The sequence below is a fragment of the Thunnus maccoyii genome, chromosome 11 (assembly GCF_910596095.1).
Source record: "Thunnus maccoyii chromosome 11, fThuMac1.1, whole genome shotgun sequence".
Lineage (NCBI taxonomy): Eukaryota > Metazoa > Chordata > Actinopteri > Scombriformes > Scombridae > Thunnus > Thunnus maccoyii.
Window position 1 is genome coordinate 28,130,052 of NC_056543.1, and position 19,786 is coordinate 28,149,837.

At 40.1% G+C, this 19,786-nt stretch overlaps 1 protein-coding gene across 5 annotated transcripts in view; it reads left to right on the top strand.

Annotated features, from left to right (window-relative positions):
• man1a2 (mannosidase, alpha, class 1A, member 2) overlaps positions 1-19,786 on the top strand; it is a 147,094-nt gene that overhangs the window by 47,575 nt on the left and 79,733 nt on the right. For all 5 annotated transcript variants that reach the window (XM_042425694.1, XM_042425692.1, XM_042425690.1 and 2 more), the window contains one exon: positions 9,459-9,555. In XM_042425694.1, the coding sequence (XP_042281628.1) occupies positions 9,459-9,555 (97 nt within the window). The remainder of the gene's footprint in view (positions 1-9,458; positions 9,556-19,786) is intronic.

A 19,786-nucleotide genomic window follows, 5' to 3' on the forward strand; every position in this document is an offset into this window, starting at 1 on the left:
TTAATTGACATCTTTAACTATAACTGTGTCGACCTTTGTGCCGCACTTTTGGATCTTTTGTACTGAAAGCACACTTCTTAACAACCCCCTGGTTTCTACAAATTTTCAGTTCCAATTGAGAAGTAATTTGGACTTAAATTGTATGGTCAGCTTGGGACTTAAAGCAAGACTCAAGCCCCCAGCTGCTCCAGTGAACAAAAGTGTTGGAAAAAGAACATTAAAGCTCTGCAAACCCTTCTACAGATTATATTTTGTTTGATAATATAATTCTTTAATCTATTACACTTTACAATGACCTTTCACATTCATCAGCATCGGTGCCAGGAGTGGTCAGCAGGCCAAATTTGAATCAATCATTGTTCAGATAGAATAGGGAATATGTACACAAGCCATCAGCTAAGTGATTGTTGTATAATACAGTATGCATTAGGTAGTGTGTGTGCATGATTCTAGCTGTACCCTGCAGACATCTGCTTACTTGGACTTGGATCACCAATTTTCTAACTATAGTGGATAAGTAATTGCATGAATTTTAATATTTATTGAGCAGTTCTGTTCTAAGAGTATGTTGGCACTGTATTTTATTTTGAACAGGTTTATGACTCAACCTGCTTTTCCAAGTGCTGTGATTTCTTGCACTAAAAATGTACTTTCTGCCTCTTTTTAAATAAACAAAACGTGCTTATTGCACAACAAAACCTACTCTGAAAGACTTCCAACCTCCCACCCCCCCTATTTTTCAGCTTTTGAAAATAATAAAGAAAGGTTGAGATTGAGATGAGGATTGAATGATGGAGTACAAGGTCACATGTTTGAAGAAGTTTTGTTCTCAAACCCAAAAGCATCAGACAAGGTTATGTTTTGAATTGTGAAATATTACCAATTCATAGGATGTTCCTTGTCAGTTTCTACTCTTAAGATGGCTTTTTTGACTACGTTTTGCTTTGTCACTGTTAATTACAGCACTCTAGAAATGCAGCATTCAGCTGATGACATCATTAAATGTGCTTCAATATGCTTGTAGTTGTTTTCATCAGCTTTTCTGAATGCAGACTTCTTTCACCAAAGATGTCTTTGACAAAAAGTATGTCGTTTGTATGGTGTTTCCATTAATTTAATAAGAGAAGGATACAACAGATTTGGAATTTGAACAAAACATGTCGGCCAAAGTGGTTTCCAGTGAGCTTTGCACATTTAAACTTTTAGAGCATCGTCTTTCTTTCCTGAGTTGAGGTGGTAATGTAAGTTGTAATGTTAGAGACAGCTTTTTTTAGCTTGTTGTTTGATTTAATTAAACATAAAGCAAGTACAATTCAACTCTTTGCATGTTATCTTTTACATATTGTTCACAGAGTACCCATTTGTTTACAGTAGTGAAAGAAATTTAGAAAAAATAAACTACAATTAGACAGAAGAAAACATTCCCCCAAATGTAGCTGCCTGGTTAGTTATTGGCCCGAATATAAGACAATGATTTATTCTGAAAATTACATTTAAAAAAAAATGGGGCTGTCCTTTATTCAAGGACTAGGACTTATATTCAGGGTCGTCTTATATTCAGGTCAATATGGTAATAGAGATAGTGAATAAAAATGGAAGGTGGTGGACAACAACTATTTTTCCACCTTAAGTATAAATTGCCACATTAAAAACATTTACAAAACCTTTCAAAGCAACACGTAGCACATTAAATTGGTACCTGTTATGAATGGTGTTTATGTAGGTTCCATATATTACACTGCGCTTACTGTATCTTAAGCCATTATTGTTTGAACTCGGGGCTCGGGACCCATATAAGAACAGCCCATCTAGACTCTTTTACTGTCCCGATTTCAAGGTGAATTTACTGCCACCCTCTGCCTAAGTGTCCTGAATGTATTTACCGCAAGAAGCATTTCAGATGTCACATTCTCACCACCCTCGTGCATCTTCTGAAAGGCCTTCTGTTAAGCCAGATAGGAAGCCTCCATGGGGTGTGTTGGAGGGAGATGAGAAAGACGAAGGGGGGCGGACGGATGCTTTAAATCAGTCAAACTGACTCTAGAGGTCACTCAGAGCAGCACATAACTCCAGCTCAGCGCTCCAGCTCCCCAAACCTCCAAAAGACAAAAGCTCGTCCTGTGTGCTTCTTCCGAGGGAGTTATGCTGATTTAAAAAAAAAAAAAAAAAAAAAAAAAAAAAATTCAAACAATGGCAAAAGTAATGACCTTCCTCTCAGCTTCTGGCTCTAAGGGGATTTATGAATATTTCAATGCCCTGTTGTTGTCCGTGTCTGTACATTGTAATTGTGAGTGTGTGTGTATGAGACCGTAGCACATCAGGGATAAGTGTGCACAAATGTCAGCTGTTTGTCCTTTGGGAAAGTGATGGCTCGGGGCAGATTGTGCTTCTTTTCTAGTGCAGGCAACTGGTGGGCAGGCAATTGACTGCATTTGTGAAGGTCACAGCTCTTAATAAACTGTGCAATCTTGATGGAGGCAGAAGAAGTCAGCTTATTTTTTAAGTTGTATTAAAAGATTTGAGTGAATGAAAGAGGGTACAATGCATTAATGCTGAATTTCATTTATGGGTTCTTGTGTATATCAGAATATGTTGTCAAACTCTGTCAAAACCACAGTTGAGGAGTCTTAATGAAGCCTGTCGTCAGTGTTTCCCACAGGTTGAGTGTTGTTGTTATTGTGGCTGACCCTGGAGCAGCATTAAGCATCAAGAGATTTCTGCAAAGCAACAGTAAATTCATGACCCGTCTCACATTACCATACTATTTCACCATTCTGGCAGACTTTTAAATCAGTCTGCACTTGGACTGCATTTGGAAATTTTCAAACTAATGAAATGGAGATACAAACTTCTTTTCGGTGGGCCGGCAAAATAAATTCATCAAATGAGAAACATCGCTGCCTTTCTCATCAAACCCAGCACCATATTTGAGGTTTCACTTTTCACTCTCAAGCTGGTCAGTCGATAGGAAAAGGGAGGGGAAGAGAGGTTTTTAATCTCCCTCAGACTCTGACCTTAATAACACGGGGCCACTCCTGGGCTGCCAGTCCCTTCCAAAGCAAGCTTGAGCAAATAATGTTGCATGATTAATAAAATTTACTGCAGCAATATAGAGACTGGGCCACATAGAAAAAAGCAAATCATTGTAAAAGGCGATAATGAACATCTACAGCGACAGTCTTCCCAATCCTGTCAGGTAGGGCTGTCACTTTTTATTTGAAATTTGAACTGTAATAACCTGTTCAAATTCTAAATTTACAGTCTCTAAGCGCAACAGACCATTTGAAGTAGTTTGTCTTGTGATCTAGCGAAGGGCGCTGTAAAAATTCACTGTCAGCTTGACCTACTGACCTATCAGTAAATTAAGCTAGTAATGTTATGTTGTTTGCAACTGTGACAAGGTAAAATGGAGGACACTAGTGAGCAAAACTGTCCTGAGTGGACAATCACAACACCAAAGCATGTGAGAAGCAGTGTGTGGAAGTATCTCGGGTTCTACACAAGTGGCAACCTACGGGGCTGAAAAATGAAGCCAATGTGGAAGTGCCAAAAACTGCAGTTCCTTGAATGGCCACTTGAGGCTGGCTCTAAAAGCGAGTCAATCCCCATAAACCCCCATGTTAAAATGCCCAACTTTACAGCAGAAATAAACATGTTTACAGCCTGGTACAAAAACGGTTTGGTCTCTATGGCTAATTTCCCCTTTCATGACAACTGTACGGGGGGTGAATTTTTTATAACTCACCTATTTAAATTTTATTAAGCCATAAAGTTATGCATAATGAAGGACATGGCTGCTTTGAGTGACAGGTCTGCCAGCCGCTAGGTGGCTTGTTTCAGCCATTCGGCCCTCCTCTTTGCCCATTTTTTATTGGTTGGGAGTTAGGCATAGTCATGCACTGCCAAGATGGCGACGGACGGAGCGGCTCACTTTGAGCTTCACAACTGCTCTTCAGAAACCAATAGATGATGTCACGGTAACTACGTTCATATTTTTATACAGTCTATGGTTCTACACCATAGATGGCAAAGGAAGTAATAAAGATAAGTAAAGAAAAATGACAGCCCTACTCTCAGGCACAGAATAGCACAAGGAATGATTTATGAAGTTGTCCTAACATCCTGAGACACAGATACCACATGTGATTGTTAGTGTAGTGTCTGAGCTGGGGACAGAACTGATTGAGTTAAGTGCACTGATACAATGTACTGTTTGACCCTGGGGTCACCTTCACACACCAGAGAAGCCCTTAAAATCACATGTAAAAATAACCAAGAGATTATGTCTCTTGTTGAGTCAATCCGACATTCTATTTTGTCAATTACCATTTTCTTTATGCTATTTATTGTAAGGTAATAGAGCTAGCATTGGCTAACGTAGCTCTGCATCATTAAATAAGATCATTGGCTGACTGCACTTTATGGTTTCTTCCTGACCAGTTTAAGACATGCCCTGGTTGTCATATCGTTACAATGCAGCACACTTTGAGCACTTTAAAAATGTAATCATTTTTTGGAAACTGCAAAGTACATCATCATATACAATATCTTATTAGTATCAGTACGATATTATATAGTATTATTCAAATAATGTTGCTTGGCTATACCATTTGCACTGGTATGTTTCCCTTTTTATCAATAAAACAAACACACACGGAGCAAAAGATCAAGAAGAGTAAAGGAAAAGGGGTGATCCATACATGCAAATAATTACATCTACAGGTATAGTTATCTACAGACTATGCAGGGTGACAAATTTTGCTAGTGGTGGGAACCCGAGCAACCTCTATGATCACCTCAAAACGAGTATGTGCAATGTTTGACCAGATTCCCCAGCTTTAACACAAGTGGGTCTTGTGGTGGCCTAAAAAGAAAGGAGAAGAAAACATTAACAGGTAATAAGAAAAGCCTGCAGTGGCTTTACACAGCCAGGAACTATGTGTCTATGTAAAGACTTGGTGAGCTATCCAAACTTTTGAGAGAAATGCTTTAAGGCAAGAGTAAAAACACAGGTTCACCCTATGTAATACCAGGCCCCAAGTATTTTAGTTAAAACAGTATCTTCAAGTTGTACTGCAGAGGATTTGAGAAAGTAGAGATAAACAGAGCTCACACAAATATACATACACAGCAGCCATTAATGAAACTCTGCTTCTTCAACCCCAGTATACCCCAGTTAGTTAAATTGATAATGACTTTAACTCCAGGCTATTCCAGAGACTTGTGCCACATCTAAATTATATTCAACTGAAATTATGAGAGGAAAAAATCAGACAACGCAATATACAGTAAATTGTTAACATCCAGTCTTCAAAATGTATCGTTGTCAAATTTAGGTCATGCTGCTTATCCCTAGCATGGAATTTGTGGCATAATTTTTAAATCATGATGTTTTTTTTTTATTTTAAGCTGTTTTGAATTTTCTGTGTTTTTCTGAAATCTTTGTGTTGATATTCCTAAAATCGTTTTTTTAGGCTATCATCATTTTGCAGGTTTCAAAATACCCACTGCAGAAAAATGCAACAACAAAAACATTTGACAGTGTTTTACCAAAGTAAATGTTATGTATTTTCTGCATTTAAAGTAATTCTTTCTTCAGGGATTGCAGACACTTGGAAGCAGTGGCATGTTTAGTAAATCAGGAAAGGTACTAATGAGTTTTTAAGACTGCACCAAGTTAAAGACTGTTGTAGTACAAAATGGTAAAATCAGTGGAGGAATGACACACATGGTGGTACTTGGATAAAATGAAAAACCTCTATCTAAGTATTGGTATTGGCAAAAACGCCATTGCTGTGCATCCTCATTGTAAACTTAATTAAAGAAAACGCACACAAGGCTGTCCCTTGTATTGACAATATGTAGGGGACCATGCCATTGCAAATTGTTGAGTTCTGATTAGGAAGTAAAAAGGCTATTTTACTGTGCTGACTAATTACTATGAAGGTATTAAAGGAAGTGAATATAAAAGAAATGTATCATCAAAAGATTTCAGATGACTCTCAAACTTACCAAGCAGTTGCAACAGAAAAAAATGATGAATCATGCAAAGGAACAGACTGTGTTAGTCTGCCTGCATTACTTTAGAGAAATGTCAGGGTTGAACAGGCTTCTTCATCCTACACCACAAGCTGCTGGTTGCCGTCATGCTCCATAGTCTCAGATGTAGTAATTCACAGTGGGCACTAACTGACAAGAGGACATAACATCACTAGGACTCACTGGGAGTAACAGCTGAGAGTGACAGAGAAGCCATTGGAGCACAAAGTGAACATAAGGGATGCAGGATGGGAACCCTTGATATGATGTGGGTGGGACAAGGTTCATTAACTGCAAAAATCCTTCCTGGTTTAGTTCAAGTACTTAACTTGGGACATTTTTCTTGTATGAAATTGGGGACAATGATGGTTGCACAGTCTCATGTGGGTTTTAATTTTTCCAAATGTCAGTTTTCCATGCTATACAGGATTTAATAGGCAGACAGGCTTTGAAATTCATAATCAAAAGCAATACAAATGCCCATGCCCATACTGTGAATGCAACTCATATCAACAAGTTCTTGAATCTAATATTATGTCTTCAATCAAACACTCAAAATAATGCTGCCAGTTAGGGTAGGTAATTTCAAGATAATGAAACATTCAGAATTCATTATTTGCTATTGCTTTGAGTCAAGATATTAAGATTTGTTTCCAGGAATATTTGCACCATGTAGTTCTATCTAGATCTTTATATCTGTGTGTGTGGGCTTTACCACATAGTGGTTTTGGGATTCTTTATTTTTGCCATCATGGTAATGTAAGCCTAATGTAAGCCACTTGAAAGAAAATGTAGCCACAGTGCTCTGTCCCATTACCCTTATGTTACTGGAAAATCTTGCTGTGTTAGTGTCACATTCTGAGATGTTTCTCCACTCATAACGTGATACATGAACCATTCCCTCATTGTCATCGCTTCTGTTGAAAACTTGTCTGAGGGTAACTCCTTGTTAGCACTGTAATTTATGACTCGTATCTCAGAGTGCTTAGCAAGAAGATGCATTATTTAATACCTGCTCAGATTCAGCCTTACAGCAAAAGTTCTAGCTGTAAAAAAAAATAGTGATGGCTACAACGGTTGGGTGATAATTGTCTATGATTTTGGTACTGCTAGTGACCCATTTGATATTACACAGACTTGGAGCCAGTTGATTTAGTGTTGATGTAAAAAATACTGATTGATGCAGACTTACTGTTCTTCAGAGATTACAAAAATGTTTTCTAAACAGCCTCAGCAGCCACTTCTACAGTCAATGTTGATGAGGATCAGTTCAAATTGTGGAATGAACTAGCCACTTTGGCTAATGCAAACAAATTTTCCCCCTCCTTTCCCTGTGGCGCCCAAGATGCTGTGATGGCAAGAGGTAGCTGTCAGAATCAATCACAAAATTTTGTAGCGTAATGTCCAATTAGTATTCCAAGGTCCTTTCAAATAAGCAGGTTGTCAACATTGTCAGGCACCCTGCACTGTTGCGTTTGTCCTTGGCATATGGGCCAATCAAAATTTCATGAAGCATCCAACCAACACAGATCAGAGGGAGTCAGCCAACACTTAAGTGTCCATGTCACGGTGTGTATTAATTTGATTTATAGTCCATGGTGTGTGCATGGAGTGCGTCATGGAAAGCCACGAGGCCAAGAACACAATGAATCTTGGGCCTCTCGTCTTTATTAGCTTGGCTGCCTGCTGCTCCAAGGAGAGAGAGAGAGAGAGAGAGGGATGGAGGAGAGTCTGGACACTCATCCTCACATGGTGGCACAGAGAGGCAGGCAGGCATGCTGGCAGGTAGAGAAACAGACATGGCTTGGTAGCCAAGAAGCACAATGTTTCTGATTAGTAGATGTCACAAAGCTACTTCCTGGTATGTGATGCAGTTATCTAGCATCAATGTTTTGATGACTCATTTAGTCTCTTCTATCCTACCTGGTGCAGCACACACAATATTTCTCTTATACTGAGCTCTTAGGACAGAGAGGAATCTGGGCTGCAAGGAAAGATGGATTTATAGACATTTAAACTAAATCTAAAATGTCACAGATTGTTTAAAATAGACTCAGTATTTATAAGAATTAGTCAAAAAAGCCATAATACCAGATCTTTAAAGGTGAAGAAGCAGGGCTCCGTTGTATAATTGCAGGACTGTTTTTGCACTAAACACAATAAATTTCATCCATCATTATATCATATACTTGCGTCTACACCCATGTGCTCTCTTTTACGAAGGTCAAAGTTAAACCTGAGGACAAACCCTCCAATATTAGACCCTCAAAATAGTGATGACAAAATGGAGCATTAATATAAACACAAAAAAACATTTTGACACAGAAAACAAGGCTTAAACGTAGCTACCATCATCATTGTCATCATCAAGGACATCATGGAAGCGATATGACATGTTGACAGACATGTACAGACAGAGAGGCTCAGACAGATGGGAAATCTGGCAGGAAGACAGACAGAGCAATATAGAGAAAGAAATCAACAGATGTCCACAGAACCAGATAGTGACTGATGTGACCACATAGACAGGCAATGTACTTTCCCTCTGAGATTTCGATGCCACTAGAGAAAGGGCTGTGGAGGAGTAAAAAATGTTTGAAATTGAATGCGAGCAGCAGTGATTCAGTTAAAAGCTGGCACTTCTTCCTTCCACGGCTGTGTCTTCTGCTCTGCTTGCCCTGGAGCACCTTTTCTCAGCATCAGCCCATGTCAGGGCTCATCTCACAATCTCTTGCTCTTTTTTTATCCTCGTCCCCTTCCCCGAGCCTATCTCTTGCAGCCTCCTTTCAAAGGTCATATGAAGAATAGAATCTTATTTTATTCTGACCGGTAGACAAATGTCTATAGATACATGGAGGGGCAAGAAAGTAATGCACTAAAGCAAAATACGAAGAAAACACTTAAAAATACAACCTCAATTTGTCTGTATGTGTGTGGAGGGACCTGCTGTTCAATGTAGAAGACTAGCTTGTCTTTACGTCACGCTGGGGGCAGAAGGACGATGTTTGATTTGGTCGGCATCATCTTCCAGATTAAAGTCTTTGGGGTCACACCCTCCCTTTAGCCCTGCTAAACTGCCAGTGATGCTGTGTGTGTGTGTGTGTGTGTGTGTGGTGGGGTGGGCTGTGGTGATCAGAGCATTGTCCTATTAATTAAACAAAGGAGTTTTTTTTCTTTTTTTTTTCCAGGAATTCTGTATCATGTTAATTTCTTTATCATCTTCAACCATCACATTGTTAAAAAAAATTACAATGCAAAATGAAACATCGTTTATCCTGCCATCTATACCGATATTTTATTTGGAGGTAAAATGACATGAATTGCAGGATTTTTGGTGTGACATCACAATCTTGGGATGCAAAGTCAATATCAGACTTCACATCTTCTAATTTTCTGTTTTGTTGTCATTTTTTTGCCAGATGATGAAGCATGCGTGGGACAGCTACAGACAGTACGGCTGGGGTCACAATGAGCTGAAGCCCCTCGCCAAGAAAGGACATTCCACGAATATCTTTGGTAAGCCAGATGAACCCCTTTCTCCCACTGCTGTCTGTTCCCATTGGCAGTTTGCTCACATGGTTATAAATCGAACAGATGTGTGCATGACTGCACACACACTCTATCTTGCTCACACCAAGTCACAAACACAGACAGCCTGTCTTTTCTCTTGTTGGACAAGGTTATATGATGATGCCTCCGGCAACATGCATATCACTTTGGTAAGTGTGTTTACGCACAGAAGCACAAGATCACTGAAACTGCAAGCAGAGAGCACAAATCACTGAAATGCCAGATAAAAGAAAGTCTGAGAATGTATTTGAAGTATCCTTAATATTTCAGCAGTCCTTATCCAGTGTTTGAATCTGTGGAGCAGTTATTTAGTCAAACTATAGAGCAGTGTTGTAAGCATGCAATGATACTGTGTTAGTCCCTAATACATAGGCAACAACTTTAATAGCTATAATTAAAATGATCACATACCCATGTTAACACGCTGAATAAATCCATCACACAGTAAAATGTTGTATTTTGATTACACAGTGGGAGTAAACACTTTGTGAGGTCTGTCAGTCTCCAGTCATAAGGGAAATTTGCTTTTTATAGAAAAGCTTTGCCTTTGGCAGTGATCTTTTTTTCCCCATAGACAGGTCCATCCAGTGCAGCCTCTCATCATCTGTGATTTGTGTTTTTTGAGGCTGTTTTTTGGTCTGCAGCTGCCTTCCATGATAACACAGATCACACAGCTTGGATTGCACTTGTCGCAGCGGGAGAATTTTCTCACCTTTGCAAGTTGTAGTATAGTCTCAGAACAACAACAGTGTTGCTAACCGATACAGCTGTTATAAACAATATGTTTTATATCAACAATAGATCACATGACTGCATGTATGTGGCAGGCAGTGACATTTTACACAGTTTTTTTTTTTACTATAATAAGAGATTACAAGAACAGTCAGGCACATTTGAATGGCTAAATGAATAGACTTCATATGTCTAATAAAAATGTATCAAATTTTAGACGTTGGTGAGTATATATGTATTGAGGAAAATGTAACACTGTATTTGATCACTGCAACAAACCATAAATCCAAAACAACACCAGCGTCTCCGCCTCCCCCCTTTATTTCACGTTTAAACCCACCAACTGGCAGTGGTGAGGTACAAGTTCTCACACTTGCACCTCTCCTTAGCCTACTCTGTTATGGTGCCTTCTTGACAGGTCTTAGCATATCTTCCTCTGTGGTCTAGTAGCTGTCAGAGTGGATAAGGAAGCTGTACAAATATCCAGAAACACCTTTCCTGGCAAGCAGGAGTCGGAGAGATTGGCTGTGTGCTTGATTTTATTGTGTGCGCTCAGATTTCTAGCTATAATCCAGCTTCTAAATTGAATAGCAGAACACAGTACATACAGTATATATATAAATTGATGTATTGGTTATGTGAAATTCAAATTCTGAATAATCAGCTTTGGTGCTGATGTCAAAAACACCATATTGGTCTTTGCTTAATGTGGATTTATGCTTGTGAAGATGTTGCTGTGTGCTTCTTCATGTTTAAGAGTTGTCAGTTCGACTTGTGTGTTTTCCTAGCTTTCTGGATCTTTGTTTGCGCCTTAGGTTGCTGGATGTGTGTTTGTGTGGTGTGAGGATGCATGCTTATGAGGCTTTTGTGTCAAATTGGAATGTTCCGTCTGGCAAATTGGCCAGAGGCGCCTGTGTTATTTTATGAGCTGCTGCTAAATGGTAGATAGATGCTGCTTGTGTGTGTGTGTGTGTGTGTGTGTGTGTGTGTGTGTGTGTGTGTGTGTGTGTGTGTGTGTGTGTGTGTGTGTGTGTGTGTGTTTCCATTTGTTGGTGTTCTAGTGTGTGTGTGTGTGTTCTCTCTTGTCTCCTTGTAATGGTTGAGTCTGGGTATCTGCAGGTTATTAGTCACAGGACAGCCAGTAAAGCACAAGTAAAGCAGGAGGCAAAGAATCAAGCCTCAAACTCTTCACAAAACACACTACTGTTATTGATGAGGCATATCTTGTCCTCCTACAGAGCTTGGCTACATTGATTACATGTGTAATATGTCTGTGTGTTTGAAAGAGAAAGCAGCACATAAGAGAGAAAGCAATATATTGGAGATATAGCAGACTGTCGCTGTAACTACGGGGAGCACTGACAGGTTGCACCAAAGGGACACGCACATGCACGAAGGCTGGGAGATTGGACGAAAACAGGGTTTGTGATCGACTGTAAATTGCGGATTTAAATCACTTTGATGTCATTTAAAGTGGACCCTACAGGAAGACATTGGGATGGTAAAGCCAATCCAAGACAAACATTTTCACTCTCATTTTCACTTGAGTTATGAAACTGACCTCAGGGACTGAAAGGAAATATGGTATGATTTCCCATTGCTGACCAAGTTTGTACAGTATTGTCTTGCATCAGGTCAGACTGGAGCAGTCTTCCAGCCTGACACAAGCATTATATATACACAGCAGTTTGCATATCATTTGCCTCTATTAAACATGTCTTCTAATGCGGTTGTTAAAGAAACAAAGAGTACAACTGTGTGTGTGTGCTTACTCCACGCCTTACAGCTCAGCGTTAATCTGTCCAAAGAGAAGAGGAAAGGAGGCAGAATGGTAACAAGAGGACCGGGACTCTTATTGTGACACCAGGCTCGGGTAACCTTAAGTTCAGTGCCTGGCCCTGTTTTGTCTTTTTTCTTTTTTCTTATTTTCTGTGGAGAGTGAGTAGAGCTGATTTTGAGCGCAGATACAAACACAGCCTTTGTCTCAAGGGTAAGCGGTTCATGCAAGGACAACGCAGGGCCTTGTAAAGGAAGCACAGTTCAAGCTTGGTTAGGAAAAGGCACAGTTCAAGCAGCAGTGTCAGACAAAGCCGGCAAGCTACCTTACGCTCATATAGGCTTTTTCCATACACATGTGCCCGCTTGGCTTGACTCAGTTTGACTTGGCGCGTTAGCTCAGCCCAGCACAGCAGGGATTTGCATATCCATTACAACAGGGCTACCCCCCTTGATGGTGTGTCTTTAGCTGATGACACGCTTGTCTTGAGTCGAAAGCAGCGGGCTGTTTACATCATGGCTGTGACTAGTGGTCAAAGTCGAGGCTGTAAAATGGCGGATAAACACATTTCATTTCCTATAAATTCTTCACAATAAAGATCCCCCGTCATTTTATTATTTAAAAGCTTTTAATATGAAGCATCAGCAGCTGGAAATGTGTTTTCATTAGCAGTAACTTAACACTGCTCTGATATGGCTGAAAGCGGTCAGGAAACGGTAAAATAAAGTAGATATCTGAAAGTACAAACAGGGGTGCAGGAGAGAAACTAAACTTCAAACCACAGAGATTCAGGTAGAAGCTATAAAAGTACTGAGAGCTGAACACACAGACTTTAAAAAACAGTTTTCTCTCTGGTCTCCAGCACAGACATGAGCTGAGTCTCGCAACACAGGCTTGTTTGAGGGGGATAAGCAGGTGAAGGGGGGGGGGGGGTTGTCACGGGTTGGCTGCCGGTGGTGAGACATCACCCCAACCTGCTTGGAGGTGAGTCGGGCGTGCTTTGACCGGAATCCGGAGATGGTCCATCTCGGGCACGACTTGGCACAACTCAGTGCGTTTAAAGTGGTAATGGAAACGCAAATCAACGTGGCATGGTTTGCATCAGCGCGGTGAAATGTGCAAATGGAAAAACCCAAATATTCATTCATTCACTCACTCACTCACATACTCACATAAACACACATGCTAGAAAAAGAACTAGCTCGTACGAAGAGTTGTCCGACCACATAGGAAATGAAAAGTGTTTATAATAGTTCGGAATGACCACATTCAAAGGTGGAGTGAAAAGCCGAGTGTCACAGAGAGGGGGGGCATTATAATTGTTAAATATGAGACAATGGCACGCATTTTCAGACATTCATAGTGTTGTACTCAATTGTACACATGAAAAGTGACAGAAATTGTTGTGTAACAAATGAAAAAAGAGAGCTAGGTCTCGGAAAGTTACAGAAATGATTGGGAGTCCTGCCTGCAGTTTCATCATTCAGTGGTTGGAGGGTGGCTTGAGGCTCTGCTTAAAAAAAAAATTTTCAGCCAACAATAGAAGATCAGGAGTGTTGTCAGTTACCTGAGTTGCTTCTCTATAATCTCAATGGATTTCATCCATGTGGCTTCGGGTGACCTTATTGGAGTCATTTCAGTGGATTTAATCTTGTCTGTCAGCACGAGGGAATCCACTGATGGGTCGGAGGCCTGCCCTGTGTACTCTGCCTAGTGACTGTTATTGCTTTATTGGTTCTCCGAAAGCCGGCTGTCTGATGATTTTAATCTAACCTTGCAAGGGGAGAATCTCTCACTTTTCGGCTACATGGCTTTTTCCCACTGGCAGCTCGACATGCTCTCAGTAAGTGATATTACAGCCTGCCTCAGGCATGCAGTTGCTAGAGGCCTGTTAGGTAGGAGGCGATGGAGATGATGCAAAAGTGGGATGAAGTTTGGACACCTAGCCTCTCTCTTACCAGAGTTTACTCATTATTCATGGCACAGGCTTTGTCCATTATGAGATTACTTTGGTTGTTTGTGCACCATGTTGCCCATAGATATCAGTGTTCCCCCTAGGTTGAGTGGCTTGGCCTAGTGGGGGAGGGGTGGGGGGTGGTGGGTGGTGGTGGTGATTAGCAGCCACACATTTCTCCTTCTCTATTTCTCTGTTTAGCATCGTCAGGTTAGGCTAACCCATTGTTGCTAACTTCGGAGCTAACCCACTTCACTTTTCCAGCAGCTGGGGAAACAACAGATGTGACTTTTCTTGGTCTTGACAAGCTGCAGCATTTATTAACTGACACACTGTAGTCTGTACTGTACATTTCCAAATGAATGGATATTTCGCGATATTTTCAGCATTTAAAAAAATATTTTTTGGCCTGGCGGGGGTTCTTGTTGGCCTGGCGGCCCGCCAGGCCTATGCTATTATAGGGGAAACACTGGAGATGAATTATCGACTCATACTCAGTTTCAAGTAACATAAACATGCTGTTGTAAAGTCAAGTCTTTCAGTGTTTCCCCTAGATTGACTGCTTTGGGGCAGCGGGGGGTGGCTGATCAAAAACTCGGAAGGCACTCAGCAGCCAGACATTTCTCTGTTCTCTGGTTAAGAGCAGCTGAGATTGACATTAAAATGAGAATTGCTGGTCCACCGTAAAAGTTAGTCCACCTTAAGTGAGCCTGGTCAGCTCAGGATAATGCATTGTCATTAACTTCAGGGCTAACCTCCTTCAATAGACGAGTCTTTTCTTGGTCTTGAGAAGCTGCAGCATTTATTAATTGAAGCACTGTAGTCTGTACTGTACATTTACTGCCATATTGGCAATTTACTGCTAACCTTTTCCTCTGCTCCACTCACATTCACCATCACTTTTCTGCCACTTGCCCAACCACACACTCACTACGCACACACATCACATACTGCCTTATTCCTTAAAGCAGCTCCGCTACTCTTATAACAGTACCTTTCACATAGATGTCCTTTGAAGAATGAGGAGACGGAGGATAACTCAAACAATTCCACGGTAACATAGGATGTTATTGTGCTCATCCAGTTTGTGAATGAAAATCATTAGTAGCCCATTGATATTTATGATCATGTGAAATTTTAGCAGCGGTGCTCATAATGTTGCAGCGCCAGTGTGCAGAATGAATATAGGGGAAACACTCTTTCCTTGCTGCAACTTATTGTGCAATTTAAATGTCTTTCTTTTCACATAAGTTACCTAACGTATTCACTAACAAGAACATATTGTTTTAAAATCACAGTAAAACCATCAAACTCATCATGTTGGACCAGAGCAGAAATAATGTTAAAAAATGTTCGAGTCAATATTTTTGAGCAAGAATTTTCCTCTGTCTGACAATCTAGAAAACTTGTTGCTCTTGTGGTCAAAGGAGGCAGCTCAATATAGATTATGTTTGGGATAATGTGTCATCCAGAATCCCATCAAACCACAATATGAGATCAAACACTGCTTTGATTTCCAGCTTTTCTAATCAATAGACAGTGAGGAGTGTAATCTTCTGTGGAGCTATTAGTTCTGCAGGGTTTCTGTGGATACTGTGATAACCATGGAGCCAGAAGTCCAGTCTTGCTCACAGCCATGCAGTTATGCTTTTTTTTTTCCACAGCATCTAGGTCATGTCTTCACATGATTGGCTCCCAGAGCGAAACAGCACATTTCACCCTGGAAAAAGGTTGCATAGCGGCACCATGGCAATGCACCCATGGGTGAAGACCAAGTAGTCAGGCATGGCAGAGCGAAACAACACAAATGACATATTCATGTGTAGTTATATGCAATCCAGAATTCAAGATCTAAATATAGTGCCATAAACTAATGCCTTGTGTATGGTCATGCACCACCATGTTGCTGTCTGAACTGACCAGCAGGATAGACTGGGAGAACTAATGCAGGGCCATATCAATCATGCTGCTTCTTCTGCCCACTTTATGGTAGCAACAGTTTGTTTCATTATTTTGGATTCTAATATCAAGGGTGTTTACTGTAAGTGTCTTCATCATCTGCTGCATGTTCATATGATGTACGGAACATGAAAGCATCGTCCCATCAAGTAATGTCTCTGTGGTTTCTGTGGCCTCGGTTGCATCGTGGCATTTTTCCTGGCATGCATGGTGTGTTTGTAACCCCCTTTTGAAGCTCTGAAGGTGGTCGCAGTTTAAGTATATTAATCAGACCTAAGCATTCAGACACTGACTCTGAAGAAAAGTGAATAAACAAAATTTGAAAGGCTGGGTGAGTTGGAGTAGAATGGAAAGAATTATTTTCTCTCCCCAATGCAGTTATTATGTTGGAGAAAAGAGTGTGAGAAAAAAAAGACAGAGGGGAAAAAAGTGAGTGAAAAATATGGAGTCTGCAGAGACACTGATGTGTCTGTTTATCTGCTTATTTGCAAATTAGCAGTGCAGTGAAATTCATAAAAGTTTAAATGCATGAGCATAACCACGCATTTTTTGGGGGGGGTCGTGTCTCCCCCAATACTGAGAAAATACCAATCTGCCCCCCCCCAATATACAAGTATACAAGTAACTAGATGCCTAAATAGGTAACATTAGCTTAGCAGATAAGGCAATAGCTAACATTTCAGCTAACTGTTGCTATTGTATATTGTACACTGTTCTTTCTATATTTACTATATAGCTAGCTAAACAGCATGATAACATTAAAGCAAATAAAACTAATACAAGCAGAATATTCAATGTATGACATTAAAATGATCATCAAGGTCAGTCATTGTTCTTCTGGTAAAATAATGATATCAGGGAGAGGCCTGCTGAAAGCAGTGGTCAGGCAGGGACATGCAGATACAGATGATCAGGTGAGAAATTGGAATGCGAGACTAAACAGCATGATAACATTAGTTTTAATCCAGGCCTACATGTCAGCAGTAAATAAAACTAGTGATAAAAGCAGAATATTCAAATGAAAATGATCATCAAGGTCAGTCATTGTTCTTCTGGTAAAATATCTGGTCACAATGCAGGCAGCACAGAGAGACAGGGGCAGACACTGTCTCGGAGAAATCACAGACTATTCCTTTAAATATGAATTCAAATGGTCAATGTATCCTCAAAACTATGTTCTAAATGTGTGAATTTTCATATATGAATATCATAGAATTGTGGGGGGAAAAAAATTCTGAGGGAGGGCTCCCATATATGTCTATATGTCCCAATGTCTATATAGTTACACCCTTGCTCACATGTACCAGCTCAAGTACTGTATATCGGTCCATATTGATATAAAGTGCTCAACGTGTTAAATGTCAAGGCATTTCACATCAAAGTATTTCCTCAGTGATTATCTTGAACTTTATAAATGCAGCATGCTGTCAGCTGGATGCTTTTATACAAAGCACCTTGCAGTATTAATAGGTACATTTTCTTTTAATCACAGTTGATTTCAGTAATGACTAAGCCTTGAACATCTTTTGCTCAAATGGAAGTCGGAAAAAGTGCCAAATTGGACTTGAAAGAAGTGTTCAAAATCATTGATCAGATCTACTGTCGGTATGTCACTTGACTGAGCCAGGAATCAGTTTTCTGTTGGAAGTTTTGGTTTATGTGGATGCTACTGAAAGAATGATAGCAAGTTGACAGCTTGTATCTCCTATGAGTGGAATTATGCCTCTAGTAGTTTTGTATACTAGTAATTAGTTTATTTTCTTTGATGTATAAAAACTGAAATGGTAGGTTTGCCATCTACCATAATCTAATCTAGATCATCTGATCTATGAAAGTTAAAGTGATTCCTTTTTCCAACACCATTCGGGGATGTTGGCTTGATAAAGAGTAACTCCACCCCAGGAACATTTCCTCATCTACTTCATTTTCATAAGCTCATAAAAACAGCTCCCCCGTCAGCCCCCTGATTAAAATCTCCCATTACACAAATCTACATTTTCACAAGTAATGGCAAAATTCCGTTCCGCTGGTTAATATCCGCTTAATGAATGCAATGATTTCCCTTGTTGGATGAGATACAATGCGACATGCTCGACTGAAAACAATAAAGCACTTGGAAGAACCACAAATTTAGCTTTTTACTCTTTTTTTTTTTGCTTCTCCTGATTTGTAGACTTGAATGTCTTGATGAATGTGGCAGTAGGGGTGAGAGGTTATACTGATGATCACTTTATAATGACTGCCTGAGGTCCCTAAGCTGCCTCCTTTATGAGAGAAAGAGAAGATGATCTTGGGGAAGATAAAGAGAAGGAAACCCTTCACTAAGCCCTGCCCTGTTGCTAGTCTAGTACTGCATGTATACAGTTGATGTCAGACAGTAGACAAAAGCAGGCGTCTCAGTTTTTATAACAATCATTACTGCATTTACAACATCTATTGCATATCTGGCTTGTTGTGCATTTTCTCCTTATCCAAAGTTCGGTCTAATGATAGAGGGTGTTATATGTTGTGCAGATTGTTAAGCCTTCTAAGGCAAATCATTTGAAATTTGCGATTTTTGGCTGCATGAGTAAGACTTGACTTGAAAGATTTTATCAGCTGTATCTAGCTGGCTAATTAACTAGAACTGCAACAATTAATCAATTAGTTGATGGACAGAAAATGTATCTACAACTATTTTGATAATCAAATGAAAATGCCAAATATTTATATGGTATTTTTCATGTTAGCAGAACCCTTGAAGCCCACTTCAGTTCAAATCTGCTACTGTTAAAAGTAATTTGGTGTTTCTCCAGTTTACATCAGTGAACCTATTACATTATTTCTAGCTTTGCGGACTTTGGTCGGCACATTTGCAGTGCAAAAAGAGACTGAGGAGAGAACTGAAGTCTGCTCCCGACAAAGATGTCAAATTTCCTTCAGAACTCCTCGGCTTGGCCTTCCCTTACTCCCCTCTTTCCTTTCAGATTAAACTTTCAGCAGGGCTGCGGCTGCCAAATTGGACAGCAGGAAACAGGAGGATTTGCCTGCTGCTGAGTCCAGCAGGAATGTGCATAAGCCCTTTAGACTATGTAGGAAAAGTGGGAAGTTTCATGAAAAACAATTCCCTTGTAAGTTAGTACCCACAGGCTTTAGATTAGTTTTGATGTCTACCATCTATGTGACCAGATGATGATAAAGGCTGAAATCTACAAAGTAGTGGCACTGAATAATTGGATGAGTCACTTTGGAACTATTACCCACAAAGCAGCTCTACATAAGTCTGAAACTATGAGGTTTTCTACTGATATAACAAGCCTGTTACAGACTCATGGGAGCAAAGTGCAGAGAGCTTTGGTGGCAGGGAAGTTGTGAAAAAAAGAGTTCCCTTGCTCACCTGTTGGGTCCTTTTAGCTGTGTCATGTTTGTTACCACTGTGGAAGTTCAAGATTAGTGCTGGCCTATATGTTTTTAATGCAATGTTATTGTTTCCATACGTGTTACATTTGTAGATGCACATGCAGTATTATCATGAGGTGCTTCTTAAACAATAATTCTATAATTGTAACTGCAATATTCCTGCTAAATTGTTGTTTTTTAACATTGTGAGTCCGGTTTATTTGGCTCTGATTGGTTGATGTAGTTCGGGCCCTGAAGGGTTCAGTGTATATACTGTCTTGAAGGATTTGCTGACCTTTCCCTGGCTTATGTTGGTGAGTTCATGAATCCCCATTACCTCCCCTCCACTTCATCACCCACACTTTACATCTTCACTT